The 26,629-nt window shown below is 49.6% G+C and overlaps 9 protein-coding genes across 9 annotated transcripts; 4 read left to right on the forward strand and 5 right to left on the reverse strand.

The window, feature by feature from the left end:
- Window positions 1–725: 725 nt before the first annotated feature.
- Window positions 726–4,883, forward strand: J7337_001456 (uncharacterized protein; the record flags this gene model as incomplete). The annotated part of the gene is made up of 1 exon (XM_044819197.1): window positions 726–4,883. The coding sequence occupies one exon, from the start codon at window positions 726–728 to the stop codon at window positions 4,881–4,883; it is 4,158 nt and encodes a 1,385-aa protein (XP_044686899.1).
- Window positions 4,884–6,839: 1,956 nt separating this feature from the next.
- On the reverse strand, window positions 6,840–8,576 carry J7337_001457 (uncharacterized protein; the record flags this gene model as incomplete). Its single annotated transcript, XM_044819198.1, has 1 exon — window positions 6,840–8,576. The coding sequence occupies one exon, from the start codon at window positions 8,574–8,576 to the stop codon at window positions 6,840–6,842; it is 1,737 nt and encodes a 578-aa protein (XP_044686900.1).
- Window positions 8,577–9,253: 677 nt separating this feature from the next.
- Window positions 9,254–10,327, forward strand: J7337_001458 (uncharacterized protein; the record flags this gene model as incomplete). Its single annotated transcript, XM_044819199.1, has 2 exons — window positions 9,254–9,291; window positions 9,382–10,327. 2 exons carry the CDS (start codon window positions 9,254–9,256, stop codon window positions 10,325–10,327), a joined length of 984 nt encoding a protein of 327 aa, XP_044686901.1.
- A 588-nt stretch (window positions 10,328–10,915) lies between these two features.
- MET6 (methionine-synthesizing 5- methyltetrahydropteroyltriglutamate--homocysteine methyltransferase) lies at window positions 10,916–12,549 on the forward strand (the record flags this gene model as incomplete). The annotated part of the gene is made up of 4 exons (XM_044819200.1): window positions 10,916–10,942; window positions 11,008–11,139; window positions 11,189–12,087; window positions 12,135–12,549. The coding sequence occupies 4 exons, from the start codon at window positions 10,916–10,918 to the stop codon at window positions 12,547–12,549; spliced, it is 1,473 nt and encodes a 490-aa protein (XP_044686902.1).
- A 54-nt stretch (window positions 12,550–12,603) lies between these two features.
- J7337_001460 (uncharacterized protein) lies at window positions 12,604–14,082 on the reverse strand (the record flags this gene model as incomplete). Its single annotated transcript, XM_044819201.1, has 1 exon — window positions 12,604–14,082. One exon carries the CDS (start codon window positions 14,080–14,082, stop codon window positions 12,604–12,606), a length of 1,479 nt encoding a protein of 492 aa, XP_044686903.1.
- A 578-nt stretch (window positions 14,083–14,660) lies between these two features.
- Window positions 14,661–16,709, reverse strand: MIC60 (MICOS complex subunit mic60; the record flags this gene model as incomplete). Its single annotated transcript, XM_044819202.1, has 3 exons — window positions 14,661–14,705; window positions 14,761–16,518; window positions 16,596–16,709. The coding sequence occupies 3 exons, from the start codon at window positions 16,707–16,709 to the stop codon at window positions 14,661–14,663; spliced, it is 1,917 nt and encodes a 638-aa protein (XP_044686904.1).
- A 1,186-nt stretch (window positions 16,710–17,895) lies between these two features.
- Window positions 17,896–18,797, reverse strand: YPT5 (GTPase Ypt5; the record flags this gene model as incomplete). The annotated part of the gene is made up of 5 exons (XM_044819203.1): window positions 17,896–18,243; window positions 18,296–18,487; window positions 18,547–18,573; window positions 18,627–18,646; window positions 18,722–18,797. 5 exons carry the CDS (start codon window positions 18,795–18,797, stop codon window positions 17,896–17,898), a joined length of 663 nt encoding a protein of 220 aa, XP_044686905.1.
- Window positions 18,798–19,696: 899 nt separating this feature from the next.
- On the forward strand, window positions 19,697–21,951 carry J7337_001463 (uncharacterized protein; the record flags this gene model as incomplete). The annotated part of the gene is made up of 3 exons (XM_044819204.1): window positions 19,697–19,922; window positions 19,998–21,730; window positions 21,781–21,951. 3 exons carry the CDS (start codon window positions 19,697–19,699, stop codon window positions 21,949–21,951), a joined length of 2,130 nt encoding a protein of 709 aa, XP_044686906.1.
- Window positions 21,952–22,767: 816 nt separating this feature from the next.
- J7337_001464 (uncharacterized protein) lies at window positions 22,768–26,418 on the reverse strand (the record flags this gene model as incomplete). Its single annotated transcript, XM_044819205.1, has 1 exon — window positions 22,768–26,418. One exon carries the CDS (start codon window positions 26,416–26,418, stop codon window positions 22,768–22,770), a length of 3,651 nt encoding a protein of 1,216 aa, XP_044686907.1.
- Window positions 26,419–26,629: the final 211 nt, after the last annotated feature.

Raw genomic sequence — 26,629 nt, forward strand, 5'->3', positions numbered from 1 at the left:
CGTTGTTTGGACACAGATACCTAGGTTTGCGTTTGTCTTTGTCTATAGCAGTGCTTTGTGGCACTGCTCCATTGGCCGATGTTCAACAACAAAGGCTTGCGCGGAAATAAAGAATATCTATTCATTAACCATTATCTTGTGTTTGTCCATGACTGCGTAAGCATGAAGACCTTTTGACGGAATGGCTATGATACAATAAGGCTGAACTTGAAGGCATCCTAGACATTGTTTTGTTGTGGCCCTATGCTAACAAAGCCATCTCTTCATTGCCGATACCTATTTATGCGTCTTGGGCAGGATCCGTGAACACATCTCAGGAATGGAAAGGGATTTCACTTTTGTTGTCACTGTTCGCCAGTGCTTGCTTGTTCAGTGACTCTTTTGTGGTTGAACACTGCTAGCATCTGGCCTGGTCACTTTCAAGGATTTTATTCACAACAAAAGAATATTGGGAGACAATAAATTCGCCAAATAACTATATGTCTCTCAAAACTCTGCTTCTTGAAAAGATTTCTTCAGTACTATATGATAAACCATCACCCACGCATCATTATCAAGTGAGTTCCAAGAATCTTTCGCTCACTTATATACACATCCACAATATCATTCATGCGCTCCCGATACGATATTATACTCTATACTTACTACCGTAGACGAAATCACCACGAATCAAGGGAACTAACATTCGCGACTTCTTAGCCACTCCCTCAACACGAATCAACAACATGGCACACGAATTAGATCCCAGCTGGCTCTGGGGTTGGTTGTGGGATTCTATTTTCACCATCGACGAGCCTTTCGACAACAAATACTACATAATTGCATTCGCCACCATCTACGTTCTTTACAAGGCCCTCAAGGCGATGGGTAACGTCCTTGTGCCCACCACAATCCTTCTCGGCAACTGTCTTGTCAGCTTGGCCGTACTGATCCTTTCCGTCCTCAAGTTATTCATTTTGGTTCTTATTCCAAAGGTATTTCGATACGGATTCGAAAGGCCCATAGGACCATTCTTTTCCACCATGTGGAATGTATGGGAGTATCTTGCGATGCCAAGCATCCTTACACACCTTGCCATGATCAGATTCAGGGCTAGCCAAGCAAAAGAAATGTTGAGGGTATATCTCAATTCTACACGAGACGAGCTATACGAGATCACGGGCACTGAATTTAAATACCCTGACCTACCAGACGGAGACATAACCGGCATCCAGCCCAGCGATACTGGTGCAGAACGGTGGATGAGACAGCTGGTCGAGGAGGACAATATCAGGAGACAAGCTCAAGTCCTCGACGAGCAGAATCGGATTGCCGAAGCAGAAAATCAGAGAATGGGAATCGAGAAGGGGAGGCAGAAGCTCGAGAATGAGAGGACTGGCTTAGTCTGGGAGGGCCTTCAATCAAGAGGGCCAGCAAACAGCCAACACATCCGAGAAATGGCTCGCCTGAGGCTGCTTGCTCCTCCCAGATCTGGTGAGGCGACATTAGCTGGAAGCTTTAGAGCCACTGACCCTGTATCTCTGCCCCCTGTCCATGAGCCCGCTCCGGTAACTTCAACTGTTCCGGTAACCTCAACTATATCGGGACCTTTAACCATACTGGGACCTGTAACTATACTTGGACCTGTCACTGTACTGGAATCTTCAACTGCACCGGTATCTCCAACTACACCGGTACCTTCTCCTGCACCGGCTCCCCCAGCCCCTCCTCCTCCACCAGCTCCGGCTCCTGCTGACACACGACCTATTCCAAGAGGCCAAGACATCAAAAAAGCCTGGGAAGAAGGATGGTACAGCACCCTGGGACCGAGACGGACCGTAGTCAAGAATGCGAGCACACAAACGGAGCCAACAGATCTTGCTAGCCATGACATGAAGCACAAGCCCTTAGAGCTGGCACCCCAAACGTACGCCAGTCGGGGCGTACAGACTCACTTGGTAGACTCTCCTATCCAGGAAGAGCCCGAGCCCCCAGTCGTTATACCAGAGCTTCCAATCCCAGAGCTGAGTTCAGATCCAGCTTCGTCTGAGGACACGGACACACAGACGTCTCTCGATAAGGGGAAGGCTCTCGAGGGACCCCAGCCAAGCATCAACGCCAACTTGGTCACTATTCATGGCAGCAGAGCTGAGGACGAAGTGGTGGAGCCAGAATACTTTGGTGTATCCTCATCTCTTCCCGCCACTATCACACTTCCTGACTCCCCTGAGCCTACGACTAATGCGGAACCCGAGCCCGCACAGACTCATGCAACCGGCCTCGACCGTCCCATCGATATCCACTCATCTATTCGAGGTTTCGTGAAGTCTACGATACATTCAAGACTGTCTGCTGCAGGGACTTCGAGGCGAAATGAACCGGGGCCCAAGTCCTGTATGGGCGGCACAAAGGCAAAGGAGTGTAAGAGCATACATCAGCAATCACGAAGGGGTGTTCCTACTAGAGGTATCACCCAGACTAAGGATAAAAAGTATGGAGACAAGAAGGAGAAAATGTGCGAGATGTTCGTGGGGCTGTTGGACCGACAGCCTACTAGTTCATTCAAGTCTCTGGAGACTCAGCAAGCCATTGATACTACGACCACTTCCGCCAACTTCCCTATTCACTCCACACCCATCTCGAATGACGACTCGAAACACGATGCTCAAGGAAGCCCTGTCGTTAGACATCCAATTGCCCCTGAGCTTCCTTTGACAAAGACTACTGAGCCTGCTACCCCAGAGAGTACATCTGTCTCTAATCTTTTGACTAGCGACCCCGTAAGTATAGCATCAGGAGCCCAAGATGGCCAAAGCGAAGTCTCTCTTCAGGCCTCCCCAGAGCCCTTTTCAAGCGTCGTATCCGCCGAGAATGAGCCTTCCACGGGATACCAATTTACTACTGTATACCCAAGCACTGAGAGGAACCAACAGGCTTTGACTGAAGCTTTTATTAAAGCTTGTGAAAATGCCGATACAAAGACACCACTGCTCAAAGTCAATGAAGATGGGACAACTTTGTCCCTGGCTTCGACTTCGCTCCTTTCAAACACGCTGAGCCACTCTAAATCTGAAGGAACAACTATAGGGCAGCGATCCAGCTCTCCTGGCCCTGGCTCCATTCCCATGCTTCGGGGAAGCGAAGACATAGAGACTTCGCTCGATGAGATAATCGCAGCATCTGCCCTGCATGAATACAACGAGTCTGACGAAGATATATATGAAGATAGCCTCGATGGCTATAATGTTGCCGACAACCAACAAGAGGGCTTGAACGGAGGACCAGAAACACCAGTCGCAAGAGCCAATCCTCAGGACAGTGACGAAGAGATGGGGAGTTCCGAGTCTGGTGCCGCCGGTGATCCTGGTGTAGGTATACTAGAGGAGCAGACCCTCCTAACATCTACAACGGGTGACGCTCAAATGACCGATGTATGGCGACCAAATGAAGAGGAAAGGAAAAGAATAGGAGATGCAGCTCAAGAACTGCTCAATGACCTCATGGACCAAGATGGAGACTCCTCAGAAGACACAAAACCAGAAAGACAGCTGTCAACGAGCCCAATGAGAGAGATAGTAAACGAAGATACTGCTATGCAGGATATGCAGTCGTTTGCACCGCCGCCCGACGTTGACATCTCGTTTCAACAACCAGAGACCCCGAGTACCAAGATAGGGATGACTGACTCGGAGCAAGAAGAGCTTGCAGAGCAGCTCATAGACGAGTTCAAGGACGACAAGCAGACAGACAAAGACAAGTTCTACGCTCAAACTCCCACGGACAACAATCCTCCTGATCCAGTAAAAGAAGCCACAGCTGAACAGCTCGCTACCCGAAAGATTGCGAAACCGAAGTCGCGAGCACACAAGAACACTCCCGCGGTCCAATTAACCCTTGAGTCAGTGTCGCAAAGGGAACCTCATACACAGCCAGAAACATTACAACAAACGCGCTCCCCGGTCAATGAAGACAGCGGAAATGATACAGCGAAGGCGGACTTGGCGGCTCGCAGTCTATTAGCCCTCGCAGGTGCTGGGGGTATTGCTGCTGGGAATGGTGCTTCAAACCAGGCAGTTTCTCCTTCAGACAAAGAGTCTAGTCATAAGAATACTGAAGCCCAACAGACTGATGCGGATATAACAAACAGTCAGAAAGCTAACACTCATGAGACTAACGCGCAGGAGTCATCCATCAGTGATCATGAGGTCGAAAGACCAACGGCAACGACCCTACCAGAGGAACAGCCTAAACCAAACTCACAACAACCTCAATGTGTCCCTTCATCTATCTTGCCTGCTGAAAGCCAGCCCTCACCTGTTCAGTCAGCGCCCACTCAAATACCGCCAGACCAACAATCACCAGCAGCCGCAAGCACAGCCGCAGCTCAGCAATATACTACTACCGCCAAAACACCACCCACCGTAGCGGGCTCCAGCAATACGCAACAACAGTCGAATATTGCTCCCATGATTGTAGGTGGACTGGCACTTCCAGGGGGCAACCCAACGCTTTATAACCCAACAGCAACAGCCAGCCCAGCACCTAAGAAATCTGGCCCTAGCCCCAAGGAGATTGCAGAGTTCAACAGGAAAGAACAGGCACGACTGAAGCAGCGAAGAAAGAATAAGCCACCACCCAGTGCCCTGCGGCCGCCGAGACGGCCTGGTCCAGCTCCATCGACACCTCACAGACCGCAGAAGAGTCCAAACTCTGCCACCCAAGGGCGGTCGCCATCACTAACGGCTACCGATGAGTTCGATGAGAATAAGAAGCTTGAGATGGAGGTGACGTTTGGTACCCGAGGTTCTCATAAAAAGAAACAAGGCCTACAACTTATCGACATCAAGGACGTCCCGGATCATCTCAGAGCTCAGATACAGGAACATGATGCGGAAGATGCCTAGAAAAAGAAGAAGACGAAGATGAAGGAGAACAAGACACTATGAGACCTACACTAAGCAAAAGTTTGCTTGCTAAAGAGTCTTCGGGTACAAATAGATGTGCGTGATAGGATGAACTTGTTCTATTTAGGCAGTATGAACAAGCCAGTATGATTAGGTTCCTGAAAAACACGGCACACATATAACACCACCGTACCAATTTTGAAATCCAGTCTGATTTGTATTCTGTGGATGATCGCAATATTGCATATTTATCTAAGACTCTGTATAAATGCCTATCTATTGGTTCGCTGATCTTTGTACTACGAGCCTTCAGGCGTAGGTGGATACACATTGTACGGAAGACGGATTCCTCAAAAGGGTTCGGCCAAACTGACATAGAATCTGTCCCAGATCTCTGGTTTAGGTTACTATTAGACATAAAGCCTATATCATGAAGGCATCAGATGTTTTGAATGTAGTTTATTGCTCCACTGGATCAACCATCCAGACGGGAGTTGCTAAATCACGATAACAATGCTACCCAAACTCCAATCCCGAGCAGTCTATTCTGCTCAGAACACTCTACGTGAGTCTGTCTGCTTAGCAGCATCCCTCATCGCAGGCGCAGAGACCACAGCAGATCTCACAGCCAGCCTCCTCACCACCACGCATGGTCATATCAGGCTGAGGCTCAGCGCTCTTGATACGTGTTAGTATGTGAAGCATGGAGCCTTGCGTGCGATACAACTTACAGGCTGCTGTGTGACGATGTCTCCGTTATCAGAGGTCATGGGGGCTTGCTGAGTGGGTTCCATGGCGGCGGGCATCTTGAATGATTCGAGGGAGATGGAGTGATGGATCTGGATAAGAAGAGGAAAGGTAGTGAGTAGGTGATGAAGGAGATTTGTTTGTTTATTAGTGCTGTCTGTGTATTGTATTGTTTAAGTCAGTAATCCCACAGCTAGGAACGAGCTCTTAAGTACCCTCAGCCAACTGAGAGGCCTCTCTGTTCACTGAAACTCAGCCACTCGGTCCCAGCAGCTCCTGTCTTTGTCTACATTCTTGATTGGCCTCACCGTATGATTCCTGTTAGTTCAGCTTTGACCAGAGACTTCTGTGACGTACGCTTGAGATGCCGAGTAGCCGTCCAGGCCTGAGATATTGTCTACGGGAGCAGCCGTAGGGAGAGTGTTCTGGCCAGGGTCCGTACTATTAAGGATACTATGTATAAGACGTACGGCAAACCGACGCCGAGTATGGTTTCGTCCAGGCACGCCATTCGCCAATGACAGGGTTCAAGGCCGTCAGCAAGCCATTAACCGGCACGGTCACTGCCGAAAGATGCGGTGCCGAACTTCCGGAACGCCCGCATTCCACATTTATGCAAGCCTCAAAAGCTTGAATAGGCAATACGACAAACAGGGATAGATACTAAGAGAGACGCAGACAAAACATCACGCAAGTCATAACTAAGCCACCGAGGGTCCGAGGCGGAGGACAACAGATAAGAATACTAATAGGCACGTGGATTCTTCAGGCCACTAATAAATAAGGTGTGATAGCTAAAATGAAATGTAAAGGGTGAAACGAATAACCAAAACCACAAGCTTAAGGTAATGGTTTCAGAGAGCCCGTCCGAATTTACTATTGGAGCCGCTAGTAATGTAGAAGCAGATTAAAGGCTGCAACACATCAATTGTCAGATTTGAAAAGCGTTCCGTGTGACCCCCCATCAGAGTCAATAGTCAATAACCAAATCAAATGTCAAGTTATCCATCCTTACATAGGGTTAGCATAAACGACGCGTATTAGAGTGTAGCACTGTAGAATCACTGATGCCCTTCACAAAATGCAACTCGAGAGCAGCATAAGACGGGTAACAAATCGATTCTTCTCGACTCTTCGTTCCCCCTGCAGCTCATTCCATTGTCATTTCCAGACCCGAGTGCCTTACTTTTGTTCTTTATTTTGTTTTGTTCAGTACTTTGAGAGCCTGGCAGCCTTGAAACGACTGACTGGCTCTCGTCCACCATCTTGCTCCTCCAAAGGTTGGATCGGAGATTCATCTTCCTTGAGGAACCCACCTTCTCGTTGGATGAACTTCTTTCGAAGCTTGTGGTGCTCATCAGCGACCTCTTGATATATCAACTCATCATCGAATTCATCCGGTGGGTGGGGAGCAGCGCGTATGGATTCGCGCTCAACTAATGTGTCAGCGAGTGTTGTTCCTTCAGGACCCGTAGGTGCCGTGGGCCTGTCTTGATCTAAGAACTTTGCACGGACATCAAGAGGGCCCGGTGGAACAGTATCTCTGGCCTTCTTGAATCTCGATGGTTTGCGCGTCGACTTGACTTCAGATGTATCGGGAGCCTTGGCGGTGCTAGAGCGCTCAACAATTTTGTCGCTCAATGGTTCCACAATGGGTTCCTTTTCCTTCATAGGAGCTTCTCTCACTGGAAGGACAGGAGGCTCATTCTCTGGTGCGATATCCAGATTGGAAGCAAAGCGAACGCCCTTCTTGCCGTTGAGTTGTTCTGGTTGCTTCTCTTTGATGTTTGACTTGACGGGCGCAGGTTTTGAGGCTGATGATGATGTCGTCACCGAGGCTGGCTTGACCACGATACGGCCAATGCCTTCTTCGTCATCCGAACTCGCGTCACCATCCCTATCTTCTGGCTGCTCCGTGAAGCGAGATTTGATGCCCAGTTTCTTCTCCAATTCTAGCATTCTTTGACGGTAATCATCCGTCACAACGCGGCCAGTATACCGACCATACTTGTCTTCCTGGCCGTCATCATCACCCTCAAAACCTTCATCACTGTCCTCATATTCGTAGTCATCGCTGTCTCCCTCCTCGAGCTGCAGCTCGGCGACAACAGCACCAACTTCTCCCGAGTATTCAAGCATCTGCCGCCGCAACTCCGCATCCTCTTCATCCTCATCCTCGGGGATGTACGCTTGCTCGCTGCTGATCTTCTCCTGCTCCTTGGCATGGTTCATGATCTCTTCAACACGCTTAGCATTCCGCGAGACTTGGGGCATTGGGCCGTCTTGCATTTTAGTATCTGCAGCAAATACCACCCCTTTAGTGGCGGATGGTGCTAGAGTCGTGGATTCAAGCTCTATATGTTGCGAGGGATTTTCTTGGGAGTGTTCCGCTTCCTTTTGTCTAGGGCTCTCGGCCTTTGAGACTGAGTTGCTATCTTCGAGATCGTCGATACCGGCCTTCTGAAGGGCATCTCGAATCTGAGGTAAGGCCGTATCAGGTTGGTTAAGCTTGTAAGAGATAACGTTGTCGTCATCGTCAAGCTGCTCGATAATTTCCGTAATAGGCAGGCCGTCGTCTTCAGTAAAGTCGGGTTGACTTTCATCAAGCTTGGTCTCAGCAGCGCTGATTTGATTTCGCAGCGATGCGATATTCGCGGTAACGTAATCGATGCGACGGTCAAGAATGTTCAGAATCTGTTCACCAGATCGATGTGTCCTCTCACCAAAGATCTCATCGAGTTCACGATCTTTCAGCAGCTCTCCTTCGAATCCGGCATGAATAGCCTTAAGCTTCGTCTCGCCATTCTTGCAAACGGCTTCGACCTCTTCTTTGAGCATCTCATACTCAACATGCCAGGTCTGCCAATGCTTCAGGGCATTCTGCAGCTTGCTAAGATCATCTTCCAGTTGCCTCTGTTGCTTATCAAAGTCCAAGAGCTCTGGCATTTTTTCTAATCCGGTGCAACTTTTATGACGCTGCGATAGAAGGAGATAGAAGAGGAAGAAAGTTTGTGAGTCGTTGAAGTCATGATGAATGGTCCAGCCTCTCCACTAAGAAAAAAAAAGTTGGGGAACCAGCCTTTGAAGATTGACGGGCTAACTTCGGCTATCAATCTGGCCAGTATTTTGCTGTCGACGTAGGCCCACAATAACATCCGCCCACCAATTCAAAATAACGATCGATAACGACCTGGCGATCTCAGCCTTAGCGTTATGCACGCCCTTCAGGTCAAAAGGCTTTAATCGCGGGGTGCACCATGATACTAAGGAGGCGAACTTCACGCTGTCTGTTATGGCATTAACAGATAACTCTATCTTTGGTCACGAATTCTGATAGAGCATCAACATGTTCAAATGTGGGCAAATATGTAATCCATCGGCCTGAATCCCTCCGACCAACTTTGTTGTTACATGCCAGATGCACTTCCATATATCCAAGGAATTATAAGACGACGTATGGCGGCACCTGCCTATTGAGTTATCCCCACAATCAGAGGTCGCCGTATAAAAGCAGCAGGTCTTTCGCCTCGGGCTGACGTGCAACTTCGTTCACTATCCACTGGTCGCCGACAGAACAGTCTTTACTACCTACACATCTAAGCCTACCTGCAACTTTCTGAGCCATGGCCGAAGGTATTGAAAGCAAGACCCTTGAAGCCAAGTGCTATTGTGGCTCTGTCCATTATACAATCGATGTACCGGTTTCGAAACTACCTCTACTCACACATCTCTGCCATTGCAGTCTCTGCAGGTATGGCTCTGGTGCGCCATGCATCTTCCATGCTCCGCTGCCGGATGGAGTGAAGCCCAAGTTCGTGGAACCATCCTCCAGAAGCAATATGACCCGCTACGCGATCGGGAAGAAGATCGGAACATGGAACTTCTGCTCAACGTGTGGTTGCCACATTGCTTCAACTGGGCCGCCTGAGAACGAGTTCTGGACAGTTGCTTCATCAATATTCGTCAACGCTTCAGACTTCTTTGATGTCCGGAAGCACATCTTCAGCAACTCGACAAAGGACAGGGGCATCGCCGGGGCCCTGACACATACGAGCGGAAAGGAGTTCATGGACTGGAACCCTCCTGACGGTAGCCCCGGGGCAAATATAGTTGAATCTCACATGGAAGTTGGGGATGACGGGGAGGAGCGTCTTCGTGTGGAATGCGAGTGTAAAGGCATCTCTTTCACTATTCCCCGGCCGAGCCAAAAGATCAAGGAGGACAAATTCTATTCGCAATTCGTTTCGCATAGAGATGATACCAAATGGCTCGCGACTTTTGACGCATGTGATGATTGTCGGCTTCACAATGGGACTAACGTTGTGGGATGGACATTTATCCCATTATCCATATGCGAACCCCGTATCGAAGACGATCTACTCATTGGGAGCGCCAAGACGTTCAAATCGTCGGAAGATGTGGTCAGATCCTTCTGCGGTACTTGCGGTGCAACCATTTTCTTTTCTCACGCTTGTCGAAGGCCGTCTGAGGACCATCAGGTTGTCGACTTGGCTACAGGTATCATCCGAGCGCCCGAAGGTGTCATGGCAGAGAAGTGGCTCACTTGGCGAGCAAGGTTGGCATGGGCTGATAGCGGAAAGAGATTCGATAGCGGCTTCACTGAAGCACTGCAAGAAGGCATGAACAAGTGGGTGTTGAAGAGAGAGGGTGTTATTGAGGATTACAATATCGGTTGATGGCTCCGATACTCGGAGGTTTCCCCGAAGGACAATGCATGCTAGCCTTGGGGTTGCCAGGTGTTTGTTGGCGCAGCGACAATGATTCATAACTGCATAGTTGAGGTTCAAATGTCAGAATAATATCAAATACGTATTCCTCTATTTGCTGAAGAATTTTATATGAGCTTACTTTGGCCATGGCTAGGTAACAATCCAGTCAGCGGCATTCGCTTCCCGAAGCCCGTCTTATCACTAAGTTCTTAGCGGGATACATCTCTAGTCTGGTGCCCGGCGACATCGCTTCATGAGCCCAAATTTCTATTTGGCAAAGTCGAAAAGGTCTACATACGATATCTCTGACTTGTACCGGCTCTTTCGACATTAGTAGCTCATGGTACGGTCACTGAGCCCGAATAACTCGTCTATAGCACGGTGTTGATTTCACGAGTGGATTACCCGAGCTTTCTGCGAGTTACCATCACCAAAGACAAGACAGCTTCGTTTAAACATCTCAAGACGTTGCCGACTTCAATGCGTCATGTCTTATGGCGGGCTTTTAGGCAACCTATCAGTTTCTCAGCCGTACAACGAGTCGCGATATCCACCATGGCCTCAAAAGGACGGTCCTATAATGTACGCAGCCTCTCATACCGTTTCACACGCAAGACAAAGAAGAATGACCAACTGACTTATTTCAGGATGCCATTGATGCGCTCAACTCACTTCAAACACCTTTTGATATCATTGAGGCTCGTAGGAAGGCGGGGATAAGGCCTGATGCTGTGTCTATCAAGGAAATGCGGACATATCTTCATCGCATTGGATATACCGTAAGGCCTCCGAGCACGACATATATACATGAGACTAATCAAATGATAGCCATCTGATCTCAATCGCCTAAACATTGTACATGTAGCCGGCACAAAAGGAAAAGGTAGTACCTGTGCCTTTGTCGACTCTATCCTCTCTCAGTATCAGCACACAAGGGGCACACCCCGGAAGACAGGCTTTTTCACATCGCCTCATCTCATCGCTGTTCGTGAGCGCATACGCATCAACTCAACGCCTATTTCAGAAGACCTATTCGCAAAGTACTTCTTCGAAGTGTGGGACCGTCTTGAATCGGCACCGAAAGATGACGCAAAGCAACTCATGGCTCCTCGACCTATTTATGCGCGATATCTGACTCTAATGAGTTGGCACGTCTTTCTTCAAGAAGGCATAGATGTTGCTATATATGAGACTGGTATTGGTGGTGAGTTTGATGCTACAAATGTCGTGGAGAAACCTATAGCATCTGGCATTAGTACACTGGGCATTGATCATGTCTTTGCTCTCGGTGATACAGTGGCCAAGATTGCATGGCACAAGGCGGGTATCATGAAGTCTGGAAGCGCGGCTTTTACAATCGAACAGGTGCCAGATGCAGAAGAAGTTCTGAGGAAAAGGGCCTCGGAAAAGAACGCGGATTTGAAAGTCCTACCAGTCGACCCCCGACTTAGCAGTGTTCAGATTCGACCAGATGCAATATTTCAGAAGCGCAATGCTACATTGGCTATCGCACTCGCCGAAACAGCACTGGAAAAAGTTGGCATTTCTCTACCAGCTCGGACGGATACTTTGCCCAAGGAGTTTGTAGACGGGCTTGAAAAGGTTGTATGGAGAGGTCGGTGTGAGGTCAAGAAGGAAGACAAGGTGACATGGCACGTCGATGGCGCCCATACTTCTGATAGTCTCAAGATGTCGTCCAAGTGGTTCAAAGACGAAACTTCTGGGCGGTAAGTCATCAAGTTACCCCATCCTGCCCTGCAACTAATAGATTTAGCAATGGAATGCGTGTCATGATTTTCAACCAACAAGGCCGCTCCGAAGCTGTCGACTTTCTCGAGTCCGTCTTCAAGGCGACCAGACGAGAAGGACAGCCAGCATTTGACCATGTCATCTTCTGCACAAACGTCACCTATGCCGCATCCGGCTACAAGCGTGACTTTATCAACCGTCAATTCGACCCTGCTGAGATCGATAAGATGACTGTTCAACAACGGTTTGCGGATAAGTGGATGTCCCTTGATCCCACAGCCACGGTAAAAGTCATGCCCACAATCGAGCAATCCATTAACTACGTCCGACACCTTGGAGAGGATCTCACAAAGGGGGAGACGGTGGAGGCATTTATCACGGGAAGCCTGCATCTCGTTGGTGGTGCCTTGGGCATACTGGAAAAGGCGGATGCTCTATGATTTGATGATAATAGAACGATCTAATTTGGCCGGCACACCAGGGAGTATTTATATTTATAATAAACCTTCAGGCTCCAATGCTCGTAAAACACCCCCTACGAGATACATGCTCCCTGTTGCTAAAACCTTCTGATGGGATCCTGCAACTTTTCTGGCCTCAGATACAGCGTCCTGGATATTGTCGAATGTGTTGACCTCACAATTAGCTGCTCTCTCAGCCATCATCCTTGCCACACGTGTCTGCACACTCAGATCTCTGGCTTCTTCATCCGTTGAAGGCCCCTCCTGATCATTCCTCGTAAAGAGCGCATGACTGAATATGTTTTCTCTCCCTGTAAATTCTTGAACAGTGTCAAGCAATATTGCCAGTAGTTGTGTCGCATCCCTCTCCTGCTGGTTGAAAACCAGAATTGAGGATTCATCGTTTTCGACATTCGAAGCGAACCATTTTGCGACCTCATACATGCTATCCTTCGTATGCGCGCCATCCAGGTACCAGCCAATGGGGCCCTGCTGAATGACCTCACAGCGCCCTCTGAGACTTGCGTCCCATAGCCCTTTATCCATCCTTGCTTGACTGTTCATAAAAAAGTCCCTGGGATCAAAATAAATACCTAGATGTTGTTTCACAGCACAAACGGCAAGAGCTTGGTTATACTTTTGAAAGTCACCGAGCAGTCTTCCCTTCACACCTCCCCATAGTTCGATCCTGGCGTCATCCAACTCGATGAGCTCAGCCCCCTTTTCTGCTGCCCGTTGTCGAAGTACTTGCATCACACCAGGCTTCTCGTCCATTCGTCGGACGAAACCACGCACACCTGGCTTGAGAATGCCGGCTTTGTGCCATGCGATCTTCTCAACCGTGTCGCCCAGCATCGCGACATGATCTATACCCAGTTGCGTGATGACCGCAGCAGAAACAGCCTCGGGAGGCACCACATTTGTAGCGTCATACTCTCCGCCGATACCGCATTCAAGAACAACGCTATCGACCTTTTCTCTCAGGAATATATGCCAAGCAAGGAGCGTCATGAAGCGGAAGAAGAATGGCTTTGAGCCAGGTCCTTCGGACTCGGTGAGGCTTTTGCCATCCTTCTCAGCAGCTTCAGACAACCTTTCCCAGAGCTCAAAGAAAGCCTCAGCGAAGAGTTTCTGAGAAACCTGCTCTCCTTGAATAGCAATGCGCTCGCGAGGACTGACGAGATGTGGGCTCGTATAAGTCCCAACAGTCTCGTACTCCCGTAGCATACCCGTTGCAAATGCGCTTACAGAGCCTTTACCTTTGGTGCCGGCTATGTGAATGTGTCTCAGACGTGCGAGATCTTTGGGTTCATATCCAGCACGTCGGAGCCATTCGCGCATCTCAGGAATAGCTAAAGCATTGGGATCCTTTGGTGGCACAGATGAGGCATTCGCGGCGATTGATTTGTCAAAAAGATTCGTGACCTGGCGGTTTGAGTAAAGTGTCGAAAGCAGACGGAGAGCTTCATTGTAATCGCGGGACACGGTGCTGATGCCCTTCCGTGCCGCCATTGTATGCGTTGATTGGTTTCTCAGCAGTGAACTAATTCTTTTCATTCAGTAGGTAGTTGGAACGGGTGTTGTCGGGTCTTGCTGAGAAATGAGTGCATGATAAAAATCTTGGGAGAATCAATGCCAAAGTTAAATGCGAAGGTGAAGAAACGGAGTCGGATAGCTTATTCGGTCGTCATGTGTAACTTATGTGGTACCTCTACACTAGCCCTTTGTCCCATTTAACATATTCAGTTATGTTGACCAGCAATTCATATACAACAAAAATCAGCAGTTTGCTGTTGTTGTGACAAGTCGACGATCAGTGTTCTTCGCTGTCAACAATGTCGAATTTGGCCTCTGCAGTTTTAACTTATTACTAGATTTAACAAGTTGTTCAGCCCTGGTGCTGTATTCATCAAGGAATGATCAGGAATCATGCAACGAGACGTTACTATCGGCAATAATAAATAGCCAGAATAAGGTAATCACGCTCTCATCGTCTATTGCTATCTAATACACGGCTATCCAGCCTCTCTCTAGACACGACGGCGCCTGGGTCCAATTATACACAACAAATGAAACATCCCTTTTTTTGTTTAATCCACACGCAGACTCTGAAGACGGGCTTCTGTGGCAATCACCTATGATCATGTTAGCAAAAGCAAAGATAAACATATGGAAAACGATAGAACTCACATCGAGAGCCTGCTGAACCTCCAACACTTTGCGAACCTCACCGAGCCAATCCTTACTCAAGGTCTTGGCCCATCCATCCAAGCCGTTAATTTCTCGCGCCGCAGAATCCAGGTCGCCCTCCTCAAGGTATGTTTGGGTTCGGGTAAGAATGCTCTCAACATCATTACCGTCCGCAAGACCTTGCTTCTTGAACATAACGTGGCTAAGAACCCAACTAGAAGCGTGGCTGGCAACACCGGCCTCATCGGGTAACAAGGAAGCCTTTCGCACCTCATTGGCGACTCGACGGAAACGATCAATCAGCTGAGAGGTAGTAGAGATACCGCGTTGGTAAGCGGATGGGTTAACGGAGGCGATGGCAGCATTGACAACGGGGTCATCCGAAGCGATTTCCCGGAGAGCAACGAGCTCGCGAATAAAAGGGCGAGGGTGGCGGTCATCCTCCAAGCTGGCTCGGACAGCCTCAACAGCAACGTGTAGCTGCTGGGTCTTGAGGTTGGTGTCAATAACATCGTTCCAGCCTGTGGTAAGTTTCTCGAGGTCTGACACGGCAGATGATAGAGCGCTCAGCTTGCCTAGTCGGCTCTCACGCTCCTGCTCGACTTGCTTCTCAACATCCTTGGTAAATTCCTTCTTAAGGGCCAAAGCCTGCTGGGCGAGCTGATTCTGGAGCTTCTCCTCATTGAGTTTCTTCTCACGCTCAAGAAGGACATTAACTCGGTCCTCGTAGTTTTCTCGGACCTTCTTCATCTCCTGCTCAAAGTCTTGTCGCCATTGGTTCTCCTGGCTGATCATGGTGTTCTCAACACGATCAATTAGATCGGTAGCAGCCTTATCGAACTCCTCGATCTTCTCTCTGACTTGCTGGGCAGCCTTCTTCTCGAACTCACCCTTCATGGCCTTGAGCTTGCCTCCAACCTTGGCGATCTCATCCTTAGCCTTGCTAACAGAGGTGCCGTACTTGCCATGGGCATTGTCGGCGTTGATGACTAGGATGAGGTCGTTCACCATGTGGACGAGGTCTTGGACGACAGGCTCCCTTGCATCCTCAAGCGATAGAAGGTCGATCGGCTTGAGAGGAGGCATCTTGGAAGGCTCATTAACTTCTGGGGCTTTGAAACCAGAGTTGGACCTGGGGGCAGGAGTAGGCTCCTCAACGGCCTTCGCAACAGGCTTGGCCTCGACTGGAGACTTGGCCTTGGCCTTGGGTTTAGCAACCTCCTCAACCTTCTTTGCAGCGGCAGCAACAGGGCCAGCACTTGAGTGACGTCCGGCTTGGCCTGCATCGGCTACTCTCCAGGAAGCACCGCTTTGGGCAGGGACTCGAACAGCATCCTCGATGGCTTGAGTCTTTGATCGGCCGGTGATGTTAGGGAATCGTTTCTTGTAATCCATCTCCTCGAGGTAAAGAACAGCCTGCTCGCCAAAGGGGACGTATTCGGTAAAGAAATCATGGAAGTTGTCGCTCACGCGAGAGTACCAGACACCTCCAGCGAAACCAACGACACCAAGAACAAGCAGGGTGAAGACAAAGTTTTTGAGCCTTCGGAAAAACCCCTTCTTTTTGATAGGCGCAGGCGCAGGAGGAGGGGGAGGGGGAGGGGGTGTCAAAGGGACGTCTGTGATAGCGGCCTTGGTCTCGCCAACATCGTCAAGGGTGGTCTCATGGATTCTCTCGGACGTAACGGTTTGGGAAGCTGGCAAAACAGGTTGCTTAGTAGGATCGAGCTCGGGCTTCTTCTCGACGGAGTAGAAACGCTGGAATCATCGTCGCGGTTAGTTTATTTCTGGTTGAAGCAACTAACACGAGCTGTGACGTTGTAAAGAAAGCTTACCTGACCAGCAAGGCCGGCACGCCGTGTAGCCGCAATTGGCCATTGGCGGGCAGCAGCGGCCACAACGGGCCTGCCGCCAAATGCCCTCACAGAGTGAAGCGAAGTTCGCAACATGAGGGATTGCAATGGCGAACAGGGCGCAGTTCGCGATGCAGTTGATTTTCGGTTAGATGGAGTTGAGAGCTGCTTCAAAAACGCTCAGGGTAGAAGTTCGGCAAAAGCCCAGCTCCCGGGATTTGTATGGAGCTAAATGTTAAGCAAGCGGCAGGAACCGGGTGACGCAACTACCTCATCAACCACCGAACATGATGAAACAAGACCATTCATTCAATTCTAAAAAGAGCAAGTTTATCTCATAGGCTCCTTTTACGCAGTTGATCAGCTGCTTTTCTCTCCTAGTGAAGAGCCTATGGTTAGTAACTTTTGGTTGATTACATGTGATCATGGGGTTGAAATATCAAGTCGTGCTCTGTTGAATACCTACTATTCTAAAGAATTATAATAATCTCAACATATGTTTTCATTGTTATGTTGCGATACTGAATACACTAACGCAACTGACACTCATTCAATTGACGAGTTCTTACGTGGATCCAACTCCAAGACATGTCTGCATCCCAGACTTCCTCATGAACTCTGTTTGGGGGCAAAAAAAGGCATGAGACCTCGGACCAGAGCCTAAATAGCCACTTAGTAAGTAGTTATGAAGAGCTTCTAATGCCAATAGTGTTTTAAAATGAATTCCGGCCTTTTCCAGACTCACAACGTGAACATTAAATACGCATGGCCTGATCACATGCAGCATAGGATTTTGTCAACATGATCCCATAATTCATCTAATAGCAGCCATCTATTCAGAAGCTGTGAAGAAAAAGAAACTATAGAGCGGCTCGTCCATACTCTCCTGCTTGCCCATGTCATGAGCCACCAATGGGGAATAAGAAACCTTCAGACATTTAAGTCGCCTATGATCGAGGTCTGTTGTTCTCATACCTCCCCTAGCCACTCCCCGTTCTCTGGCACGCTGAAGTGCCAGGCGACGGTACAGTCGAGCATCCAGGCCATTCAAACTACCAGCAACAAAAATTCAAGTTCGGTATTAAAAAGTGTGGACTGAACTGATCCCTCCAAACCCAAGGACTCCGATAAATTATATGACACGCCCCAGCTCATGCATTACCTCAGAGTCCGTAATCTCGGACAACTCGCCGTGCTGGATCCACGCTGAGGCCTCTGTGATATGTGCGTGGGCGTAACGAAAAGTGGACTGTAAACCTGATGCCTCAACTTCGATGCCTGCTTAGCAGCTGCAAGGGCCGCTGACGTTAGTGTTGGAGTTCTCGGGAGCCAGGCTGACACCCGGTCGTTGTCCCGGTCGAGCATGTCGTGGACCAGCTTGGTCCAAAGGCAGCTTCTTAGCTATGGCTGTGAAAAGAGTTTGGACGTTCTCGGCAGTCTTGGCAGAAGTCTCGAAGAAGAGGAGGCCAGCTTCACGGGCATAAGCCTCAGCATCGGCAGTAGGAATGGCTCGTTTGTCGGGTTGCTCAGTAACCAAATCCAGCTTGTTTCCTGCGAGGGCAATGACAATGTTCTCATTCGCCTGGCGTTGTAGCTCCTTAACCCAAGCCTTTGCCTTGTCTAGTGATGCCTGGAGGAATATTAACATGACCCTATGGTGGTTGTAGATCTGGTGAACGTACAGATTGAGTAATATCGTAAACGACAACGGCGCAGTTTGCATTTCGGTAGTACATGGGAGCGAGAGACTTGTAGCGTTCCTGGCCGGCGGTATCCCAGATCTCGAACTTGACAGTAGTGTTCTCATCGAGAGAGATGGTCTGGGTCAAGAAGGCAGCACCGATGGTGGACTCGCGATAGGAATCGAATTGGTCCTAGAATATCTTGGTAAGTTGCTGTCTCATACAATGGCGTGGGCGCCAGTAGTTCATACCTTGACAAATCGCAAGACTATTGAACTCTGAGGTTGAAAATTTAGTAAACATCGTATCAAAGACTGTCGTTGCGATATACCTTTCCTACAGCGGACTCGCCTATGTCACAAGTTAGCAAATATACCATGAATCCGAAACTGGTCAGGCAAGGAATGCCGACATCATGTAACATACCAAGAAGAACCAGCTTGAACTGAGCGAACCGGGTGTTAGTGCCGCGGGCGCCAGCTGGAGGTTGTCGAGAGGCCATAGTGAGAGATGGGAATGTAATTTCGAGATGAAGAGGTATGGAGAACGTCTATCAAGAGTTACAGTGATAGCAGCAGTGGCGGTATGACCTGGACGTTGAGGGATTGGACGTGTCCTAGAACGAGGGCGTGGAGAGACGCTCGGGCCGGAAATCGTATCGGGATGATTGCGCGACGCAAGCGAATCGAGGGAAAAGGGAGATTTAGGGCGAAGAGGTTGGCAACGATAGTGAGATGACAAGACAAAAGTCGAGGCTGAAGGTGAGAGGCGAGTCTTGAGATGGGGCTTCGCTTCTTTGATTAAGACGGGACGGACGTGGATGGGACTTGGGGAGGTAAAGTGACTGCCTTGGTTCTTTAGTCCTGAGCCGTGACTGGCTCAAATGGCACGAGGCACACGTCAGGCAGGGCCTGTTTTGGTGGACGGACACCCACAGTGCCACTGTAATAGGCGGGAGGACGGGGTCTCGGAGAGGTACACTTGCGCAGTGTTCACCCGGTAGCTGTACTGATCTAGAGACCCTGATTTCGGCGAGCGGCATGTACCTCTACATCTCACGAGCCTCATCCCATGGCTCTGGGCTTGTGACGTGCGTCCCGCCTTGAGCCACCATGGTCCCCTTAAGTTCCATTCTATCCCGTCATTACGATTAACCATGTGGCTGTGCTATAGCTTCGCTGCGTTGGCCTCATCAACTCGTCTGCCAATTCAAGCTAACCATCCAATACCAGACAAACTCAGCCCGTCCCTCACGTCGTGTCCCTTTTTTCCCTTATTTCACTATCTCTTGCAGCCGTCAAGGGTGAACAAGTCGCCAGTTGGCCACTCTTAATTCCCGGGCTTTACTATAACCTTCAACTCTTTTTCTATCTTGCTTTCCTAATCTTAACAGCTTCAGCTATGGCGCAGCTCAACACCCCCAAATTGCCTTATCGCGACATTAATGTCAAGATCGCCAACGACTCTTATACTTTCACTTCGCCTTCGTCTCCCGATGCGCCTGCCCTGGTAATCGATCGTCCCACTGGCGATGTCCGCCTGAGCGAAGGCAGCGCCGCATCAGCCAAGAGAACCACTCGCGTCTCGAGTATCGCTGGTATTCTAGGAATTATTCAGCTTCGCCTTGGTTCGTCTCCGCCGCGCCAAATCTTGGGCTGATGTCATCTGGTTTTGGCTTGTGCATTTCACTGACCATGTAAAGACAAGTATGTCATCTTCATTACGAAAGCCCAGCCTGTTGGCCGTCTCAAAGGTCACATGGTGTACAAGGTCGCTGCCACAGAGATCCTGCCCATGCGCGAGCGCTTGATTCACGACCCCGACGAAGACATCTTCATTCAGCTTCTTAAGAACTTTTTGGCTTCAGGGCCTATGTACTTTTCCTATTCCATCGATCTTACCAACTCCTTCCAACGTCAGGCCCAGGCCGACACTTCCAAGCCCCTGTGGATGCAGGCCGACGATCGTTTCTTCTTCAACAAGTATCTTCAGGGCGATTTAATCGACTTCCGCACCCGAGGCGCTCGATCACAGCCTGGCTCACAGCCCGGCGTTGACCCATATATCCTACCGTGCATCTTCGGCATGCTGGAGATCAAGCCTACCACATTCAAGGGCAACCCCTTGACTCTGGCTCTCATTACCCGCCGATCCCGCCACCGTGGTGGTACCAGGTACTTTACTCGAGGTGTAGATGATGAAGGACACGTCGCCAACTACAATGAGACGGAACAAATCATCATCCTCAACGACAGTAGCAGCGGGTTGGGTGGATATGCAGGCAGTTCGGACATGCAGAGCGGCAAGTTTGGCGCTGGCGCCGGTCAAGAGATGCAGATATTCTCTTATGTTCAGACACGTGGCAGCGTTCCTACGTTTTGGGCTGAAATCAACAGCTTGCGATATGTTCCCAAGCTCCAAATCCGCGGCGTTGATGCAGCTCTTTCCGCGGCACAGAAACACTTCGACGAGCAAATTCGCTTATACGGTGACAACTATCTCATTAACTTGGTCAATCAGAAGGGTCGCGAGCAGCGGGTCAAGCAATCGTACGAGCAGATGGTGGAGAAGCTCGTTTCTTCTCCTAAGGAGCGGCAAGAGGCAGACTTGCTCACTGAGGAGAAGTTCACCACAATTCAACCGGAGGGCAAACGCCAAGGGTTTGACCGGCTGCACTATGTCTACTTTGATTACCACAGCGAGACAAAGGGCATGAAGATGCACAAGGCTTACGCTCTTATTGAGAAGTTGGCCGATGCGTTGGAGAAGCAGGGCTACTTCCGTGCCGTTGATACCCCGTCCAGCGTTGACGGTAGCCTCGACGCCCGTAGCTACCAGACGAGTGTCATGCGTACAAACTGCATGGACTGTCTCGACCGAACGAACGTTGTCCAGAGCATGTTCGCTCGCCATAAGCTTGACCGCATCTTTGAAGATGTTGGCTTCATGCCCCGCGGCTCTTCATTCCGTGACGAGGATCCTGCTTTTGAGGATCTTTTCCGTAATCTCTGGGCTGACAACGCTGATGTTGTCTCCAACTCATATGCTGGCACTGGTGCCATGAAGACGGATGTCACACGTACTGGTAACCGGACCAAAGTCGGCGCCCTTCAGGATGCCCGTATTGGTATCACACGTTATTTCCGTAACAATTTCCTCGATGGACCGCGACAGGATTCTTTCGATCTTTTCCTTGGAGCTTACCGACCGGGCTCAACCAATATCGGCACTACTCTGGTCTTCACTGACCGTCGACCGGTCTTGATCCAGGCTATTCCTTATATCCTTGCCTTCAGTGTCTTTATTGTATTCATTGGTCTCTTTACCCGCCGAGACCCAGAGGCAAGCGCCCTGCCTCTTCGTGTCTTCCTTTTCTTCTGGATGGCTATTGCTGCCTGGTCTTTCTACTTTGTCTGGAACCACGGCATGCTCTACGTAAGTTTCGCTGACTGACACTCACCTCGAACCATTCTAATTATTTCTAGGTTAACTGGCCACGCCTCAACCCCAGGCCATTTGCTGTTGAGGGCTATAATGAACACTTCGCCAAGGCACGCAAGGACTCTGTTATTGGAACCTACGTGGCGAAACACGAGAGAGGACTCAGCACAGCCCGATACCTCAATGCCGAGGAGGGCAAGAAGAGGATTGAATAGAATCAAAAGGGGGCTTGAACTTTGGTTATAATGTGGGTGCTTTGCTCTGGTGGCGCGGTGGCATGACTTTGAAGGTTTTCTTTATTCAAAGACTATAGAAGCCTGCTCTTTTCGATTCTTTGTACCGGCTGGGTGGTTTGGGATAATCAAGACGTTTGTTGTTATGATGTTGCTTGTCTATATGGCTTTGTCAATGCATAGATATTGTCTCCTTTAATATAGGTTTAGATGAACCCTCAGAGTCAAATGACTTAAGGCCTTCAGTCTACGGGCCGAACAAAGTATTATCTTATAAAAGTTCCTATCAGTTTACCCGAAGTTTCTCGAATTCATCTCAAGATTACACAAATGCTATCTTTTTAGATCGGTAAGTCTTATTTAGACCTATCTATATAGTTTACAGGGTGGTGCCATGAAGAGAAGTGAACAGAACCGCATGGCATAAGTATTATTATTCTAAGTTACAAATATGATACCAAGAGTATTAATAAACAAAGAAAACTGTACAGCAGGTTTCGCTCATAATTCACACATTTGCTCCAAGGCAAGATGCTCCCACCAAAAGACAAGGCGCCACGCCATGCTTCTCCCCACAGGCGAGAAAGGGGTATCAAAATCGGATAATGCTCTGGTATCCAAAGGAAAGGGGGGAGGGAATGATGGGTAAGAACAGTGAAGAAAATGGTAAGGACAAGTGAAGAGTGAAATAATGTAATAGTGGTATCTGTTTTTTCGCAGCACTCAGTCTCATGTAGAAAACTCCTGCGATACACAATCCTCCCCACACCTTCAAGTTCCAGAGGGACGTGTCTCAACTCATAGCCAAAGGAGCCATCTGACACCTTGCCAAACGCCCTGCCCAAGGCCCAGAAAGAGTCTGAAAATGGTAACGACAAACCAAACATACCACATAAAACCAACAAGCACCCACTCAACAACGGACCACATTCCGCGACGGAGCCATCTGAATCTCCTGCGTCTGTTGCGCATCATTTTGTCGGTAAGATCGGTGACATGCTTGACCTTGAGGAGCTGCCCCAAGGCTAAGTCTTTGCCAGTCTCATCAGCTTGGTCTGATGCCTCGCGTGTCATACCTGATAGTTCATCTGCGATTCGAGAGCGAACACACCAGATGCGTTCCTCTAGTTTCGGACGCGTTTGGGCAGTGAATTTATCGGCTGACGTCTGCCACTGCTCAATTGATGTTTGGATCGCCACGTCTAGGGTCTGGCGAGCTAGGCGGAAATGGTCGGAGCAAGGGAGCGCATCGTCGAAAGGCAGTGACTTTTTGGGTGTCATTTTCGCGATGTCAACCCATGGTATTCCCACTGGACTTGATTGTGGTGAAGAACCCAGTTCCTGAAGGTCATTTCTAAGAAGCGGTTTCTTCAACTCCTGAGCCCGGCGAGAAATCTCCATGGCTTTGATGCCAGAGGTAAGAATAAGCGTCCGAAGTCGGGCAATTTCACGCTTCGAAAGTTGTCCTTCCTGAGGAATGGCCTGGTTCGCAATAGACCACTTCCGTGCTTTGAAATTATCAGGTTCGTTGAGCCGAACCATTGGAGCAGCCTCGTCAGCTTCCCTTTCTGAGATACGGAGGCCATCCTTGACGCTCTCCTGGCAAGACTCTACTACCGACATGGCAGGCTCGACAATAGTGACCTTGTCAACTTGCTGAGGCTTGCTGGGGCTTGAGATTCCAGACATATCAGGCGCGGACGGTTTGCTGACCTCAACACGAAATTGAGAAGGTTGCAACTTCTTTACGTCAATTGCTGATTGGTCATGGGTTTCTGCCATGGGCTGGAACTGTGGCATCGAATCCAAGAAGTGTTTAGCCCCATGTTGAGGCTCGGGCTTGTTACGCCTCGAGTTTGTTCGCGACAAATTGAGAGAAATTCTCGATCTCCCCTTGGGCTGATCATTATCAGATTCATCGGAAGAGATGACATCAGTGGTTCCCTCCATGGGGATGTCCTTTTTCCACAACATGTCGCCCAATCTCGATACACCACCTCGAATTACTGTGTCAATACGAGGGCCCTTAAACATGCCTCGAAGTCCAACCTGGTCGTCGCCCCTTGGCCTAATACTACCCACGCTACGCTGGTGTTTGTGGCTCTCGAAGGTCGGCCGTGGATTAGATGATTGTCGTTCGAGTGGCTTGATTTCCGTTGGGGATAAAGGATCTGGAATGGAAGGTCTTCTGCTGGATGCCTCCGTTTCCAATGCTGGTTCTTCAGATTCATCGCGCGTCTTGTCCTTAAAGATTTGCTTCACTTTTGTAAATGGGTTTCTGGAGGGAGATGATGATCGACTAGACGGTGCCGACAGCTGTAGGCCAGTCGGTGGCGCAGATAGGCTGTATTGAGGAGCAAGTTCAGGTGACATAGGCTGCGGAGAGTCTGTGTGTTCTTTGCTGTTTCCGCCGCGTTGGGACCCTCCTCCCATATTCCTGCCCAGTTTTGGCAGTGATGGGATTTCCAAGGAAGCTCTGTTGTGAATGGGGCGATTTTCTGAATCCTTAGACTCCATCGTATTCCACTCTCTACCAGTAGCCAGTTGAGACTGTGGTTTGGATTCAGGTGAAGTCGAGTCCTCGGGCTGCATATATTCTGCCTCAGTCTCCTGGACGTGAGAGAGTCGTTGCTGTCTCATGTCTCGGGCCACCATTTCCAACATTTGCTTCTCCAGCAGTTCAGTCTCGCGACTTGATATTGTTCCACGTCGGGCCTTGCCTTCGGTTGGCATATCATCTTCACTGGCGGTCTCATCCGAGGTTGATCCTCGTCTCCTAAAACGACGGTGGTGCACTGAGCCAGTCTGTCGGTGGAAAGATCCCATCTCGTGAAGTTTCTGGCGTGCTCGGTCTCTGTGGCTTGGTTCGAGAAGTTCAATCTCTGGCTTCGAAAGGTTGGACTCGTTCGAGTTTGCTTTTCTATTCATTTCTTCCATAGTTTCAGTGATAAAAGGTGGTACACCAGTTCCAAGCTCATCGGTCTGTCCTGAAATTGACCGGCTTAAGGTTTCTCCTGCTTGTGGGTATATTTTGTTGAGATTACGGTCTTCAATGAGTTGCTTGTGATGGTCCTGTTCGAGCCAGTAGGCATCTGCAATCAAGTCGCAGGCTTCGAAAAACCAGTCAACCCTCGGGCGTCGAACTCTCAGTGCCGCCTTGGCAGCCGAATCCGTGGCTATCTGAGAATCGATTTCTTCAGCACCTGGAAATGGTGGTAGAACCGAACCATCACTGGAAAGAAGCTCCCTCGATGCTCGCTCCGAAGCCTTGTTGACCCAATCTTTAACAGATTCTACGTCAGCAAACCCCTGCTTCTCACCATCGATGACCATTCGTTCGCGAGCCCTAACTTTTCGATTTCTGATATACTGCAATGGGTTGTACTCTCGGCCAAGTGGAATCATGAGCTCTCTGCTCTCAAAGGCATGTATTCTGCCCTCTGTAGGTGATCCGGGAGGGCTTGAAGCTGAAGGTCTGTCGTAGCCAGTCTTAAGTGGAGGAAGAACTTGTAGCAATCGTCTATACTGGGCCATTAACTCTAGATGTTCTCTGGCTTTCTGTGCCCTCGCCAAAGTTGACGTCGAAAAATGGTAACGGTATGAGGCGTCTGTAGTTTCGAAAGGTGAAGGGCGCAGTGGGCTACTGGATCTAACACCTGGTAGTCGTGGTGTAAGGCTTTGATTCGGAATCGGCGATGCCCCTCTGACAGCCTTTCTTTGTTGCTGAAGATGTGCTCTGAGATTGCTCCCGGTCTGAGAGTCTTGTACAGGTGCCAGACGTGGAGGGTTACCGCGGCTAATGTTGCGCCGAGACGCAATTCGCCGTGACTCGCTTAGGTTCAATGCCATGTTGACTATCTGGGTTGAGTCGACGTCCAGGGCAGCACCAGGCTGTGATGCGTGCGCTCTACGGCCTCGCCTTTGCGCTTCATTCCTCTTTGTTATAAGCAACTCCTCCTGAGATGTATCTGGCGACACGACGCGAGCTCGAGGACCGCTACCGGAGCTAATCCCAAGACCTAGATCCCGTGTGCCATTGGATAAATATGGTTCTTGAACATCCTTCCCCTTATGTCGAGATTTACTTCTTTGTGCCCGGCGTTGATTTCCGGAGTCGTCATCTGTGGCCACGGGCTCCTGAAGCAAGAATGCACTGCTCGGTTGGGTCTTATGCGGTCGCTTCGAACGGGCTCGTTTCGGCCGGCCGGCTTGAAGGCCGCTGGGAACTGCAGCAGCTCCACGAGACTTGTGATGGTAGCGTGGAAGAGTTTCGTCATCGGAGAAAGCAAGAGGTCGTTCAGGGGATAGGGGAACGTGGAGGAGAGCGTTCATGCTGGGCTCTCCTCTCTCGGCGGTGTCGTAACTAAACTTCGTGGGAGGCTCCGGAGTAACTGGGCCATCCCGTCTCCCATATGCACTCAGCGACGAGGCAGCATGATGGTCGGCCATTGCGCCGTGGTATTTACATACAACGACAGCAGCAGGGGCAGATTCTTAGGCTCGCGCTCGAAGGAGAAGCGGGGAGTTGTCGTCAGTGTTGATGAATAAAGCAATATTGCAGCATCGTTTTTCTTCTTTTCAAGGGTCCTTGTCGATCTAATGTGCTAAATCCTGGTCAATATTGTTGTCCTTGGTGACGATGTATTCTGGGAAGCTAATC

Source organism: Fusarium musae, chromosome 1, assembly GCF_019915245.1.
Source record: "Fusarium musae strain F31 chromosome 1, whole genome shotgun sequence".
Taxonomy (NCBI): domain Eukaryota; kingdom Fungi; phylum Ascomycota; class Sordariomycetes; order Hypocreales; family Nectriaceae; genus Fusarium; species Fusarium musae.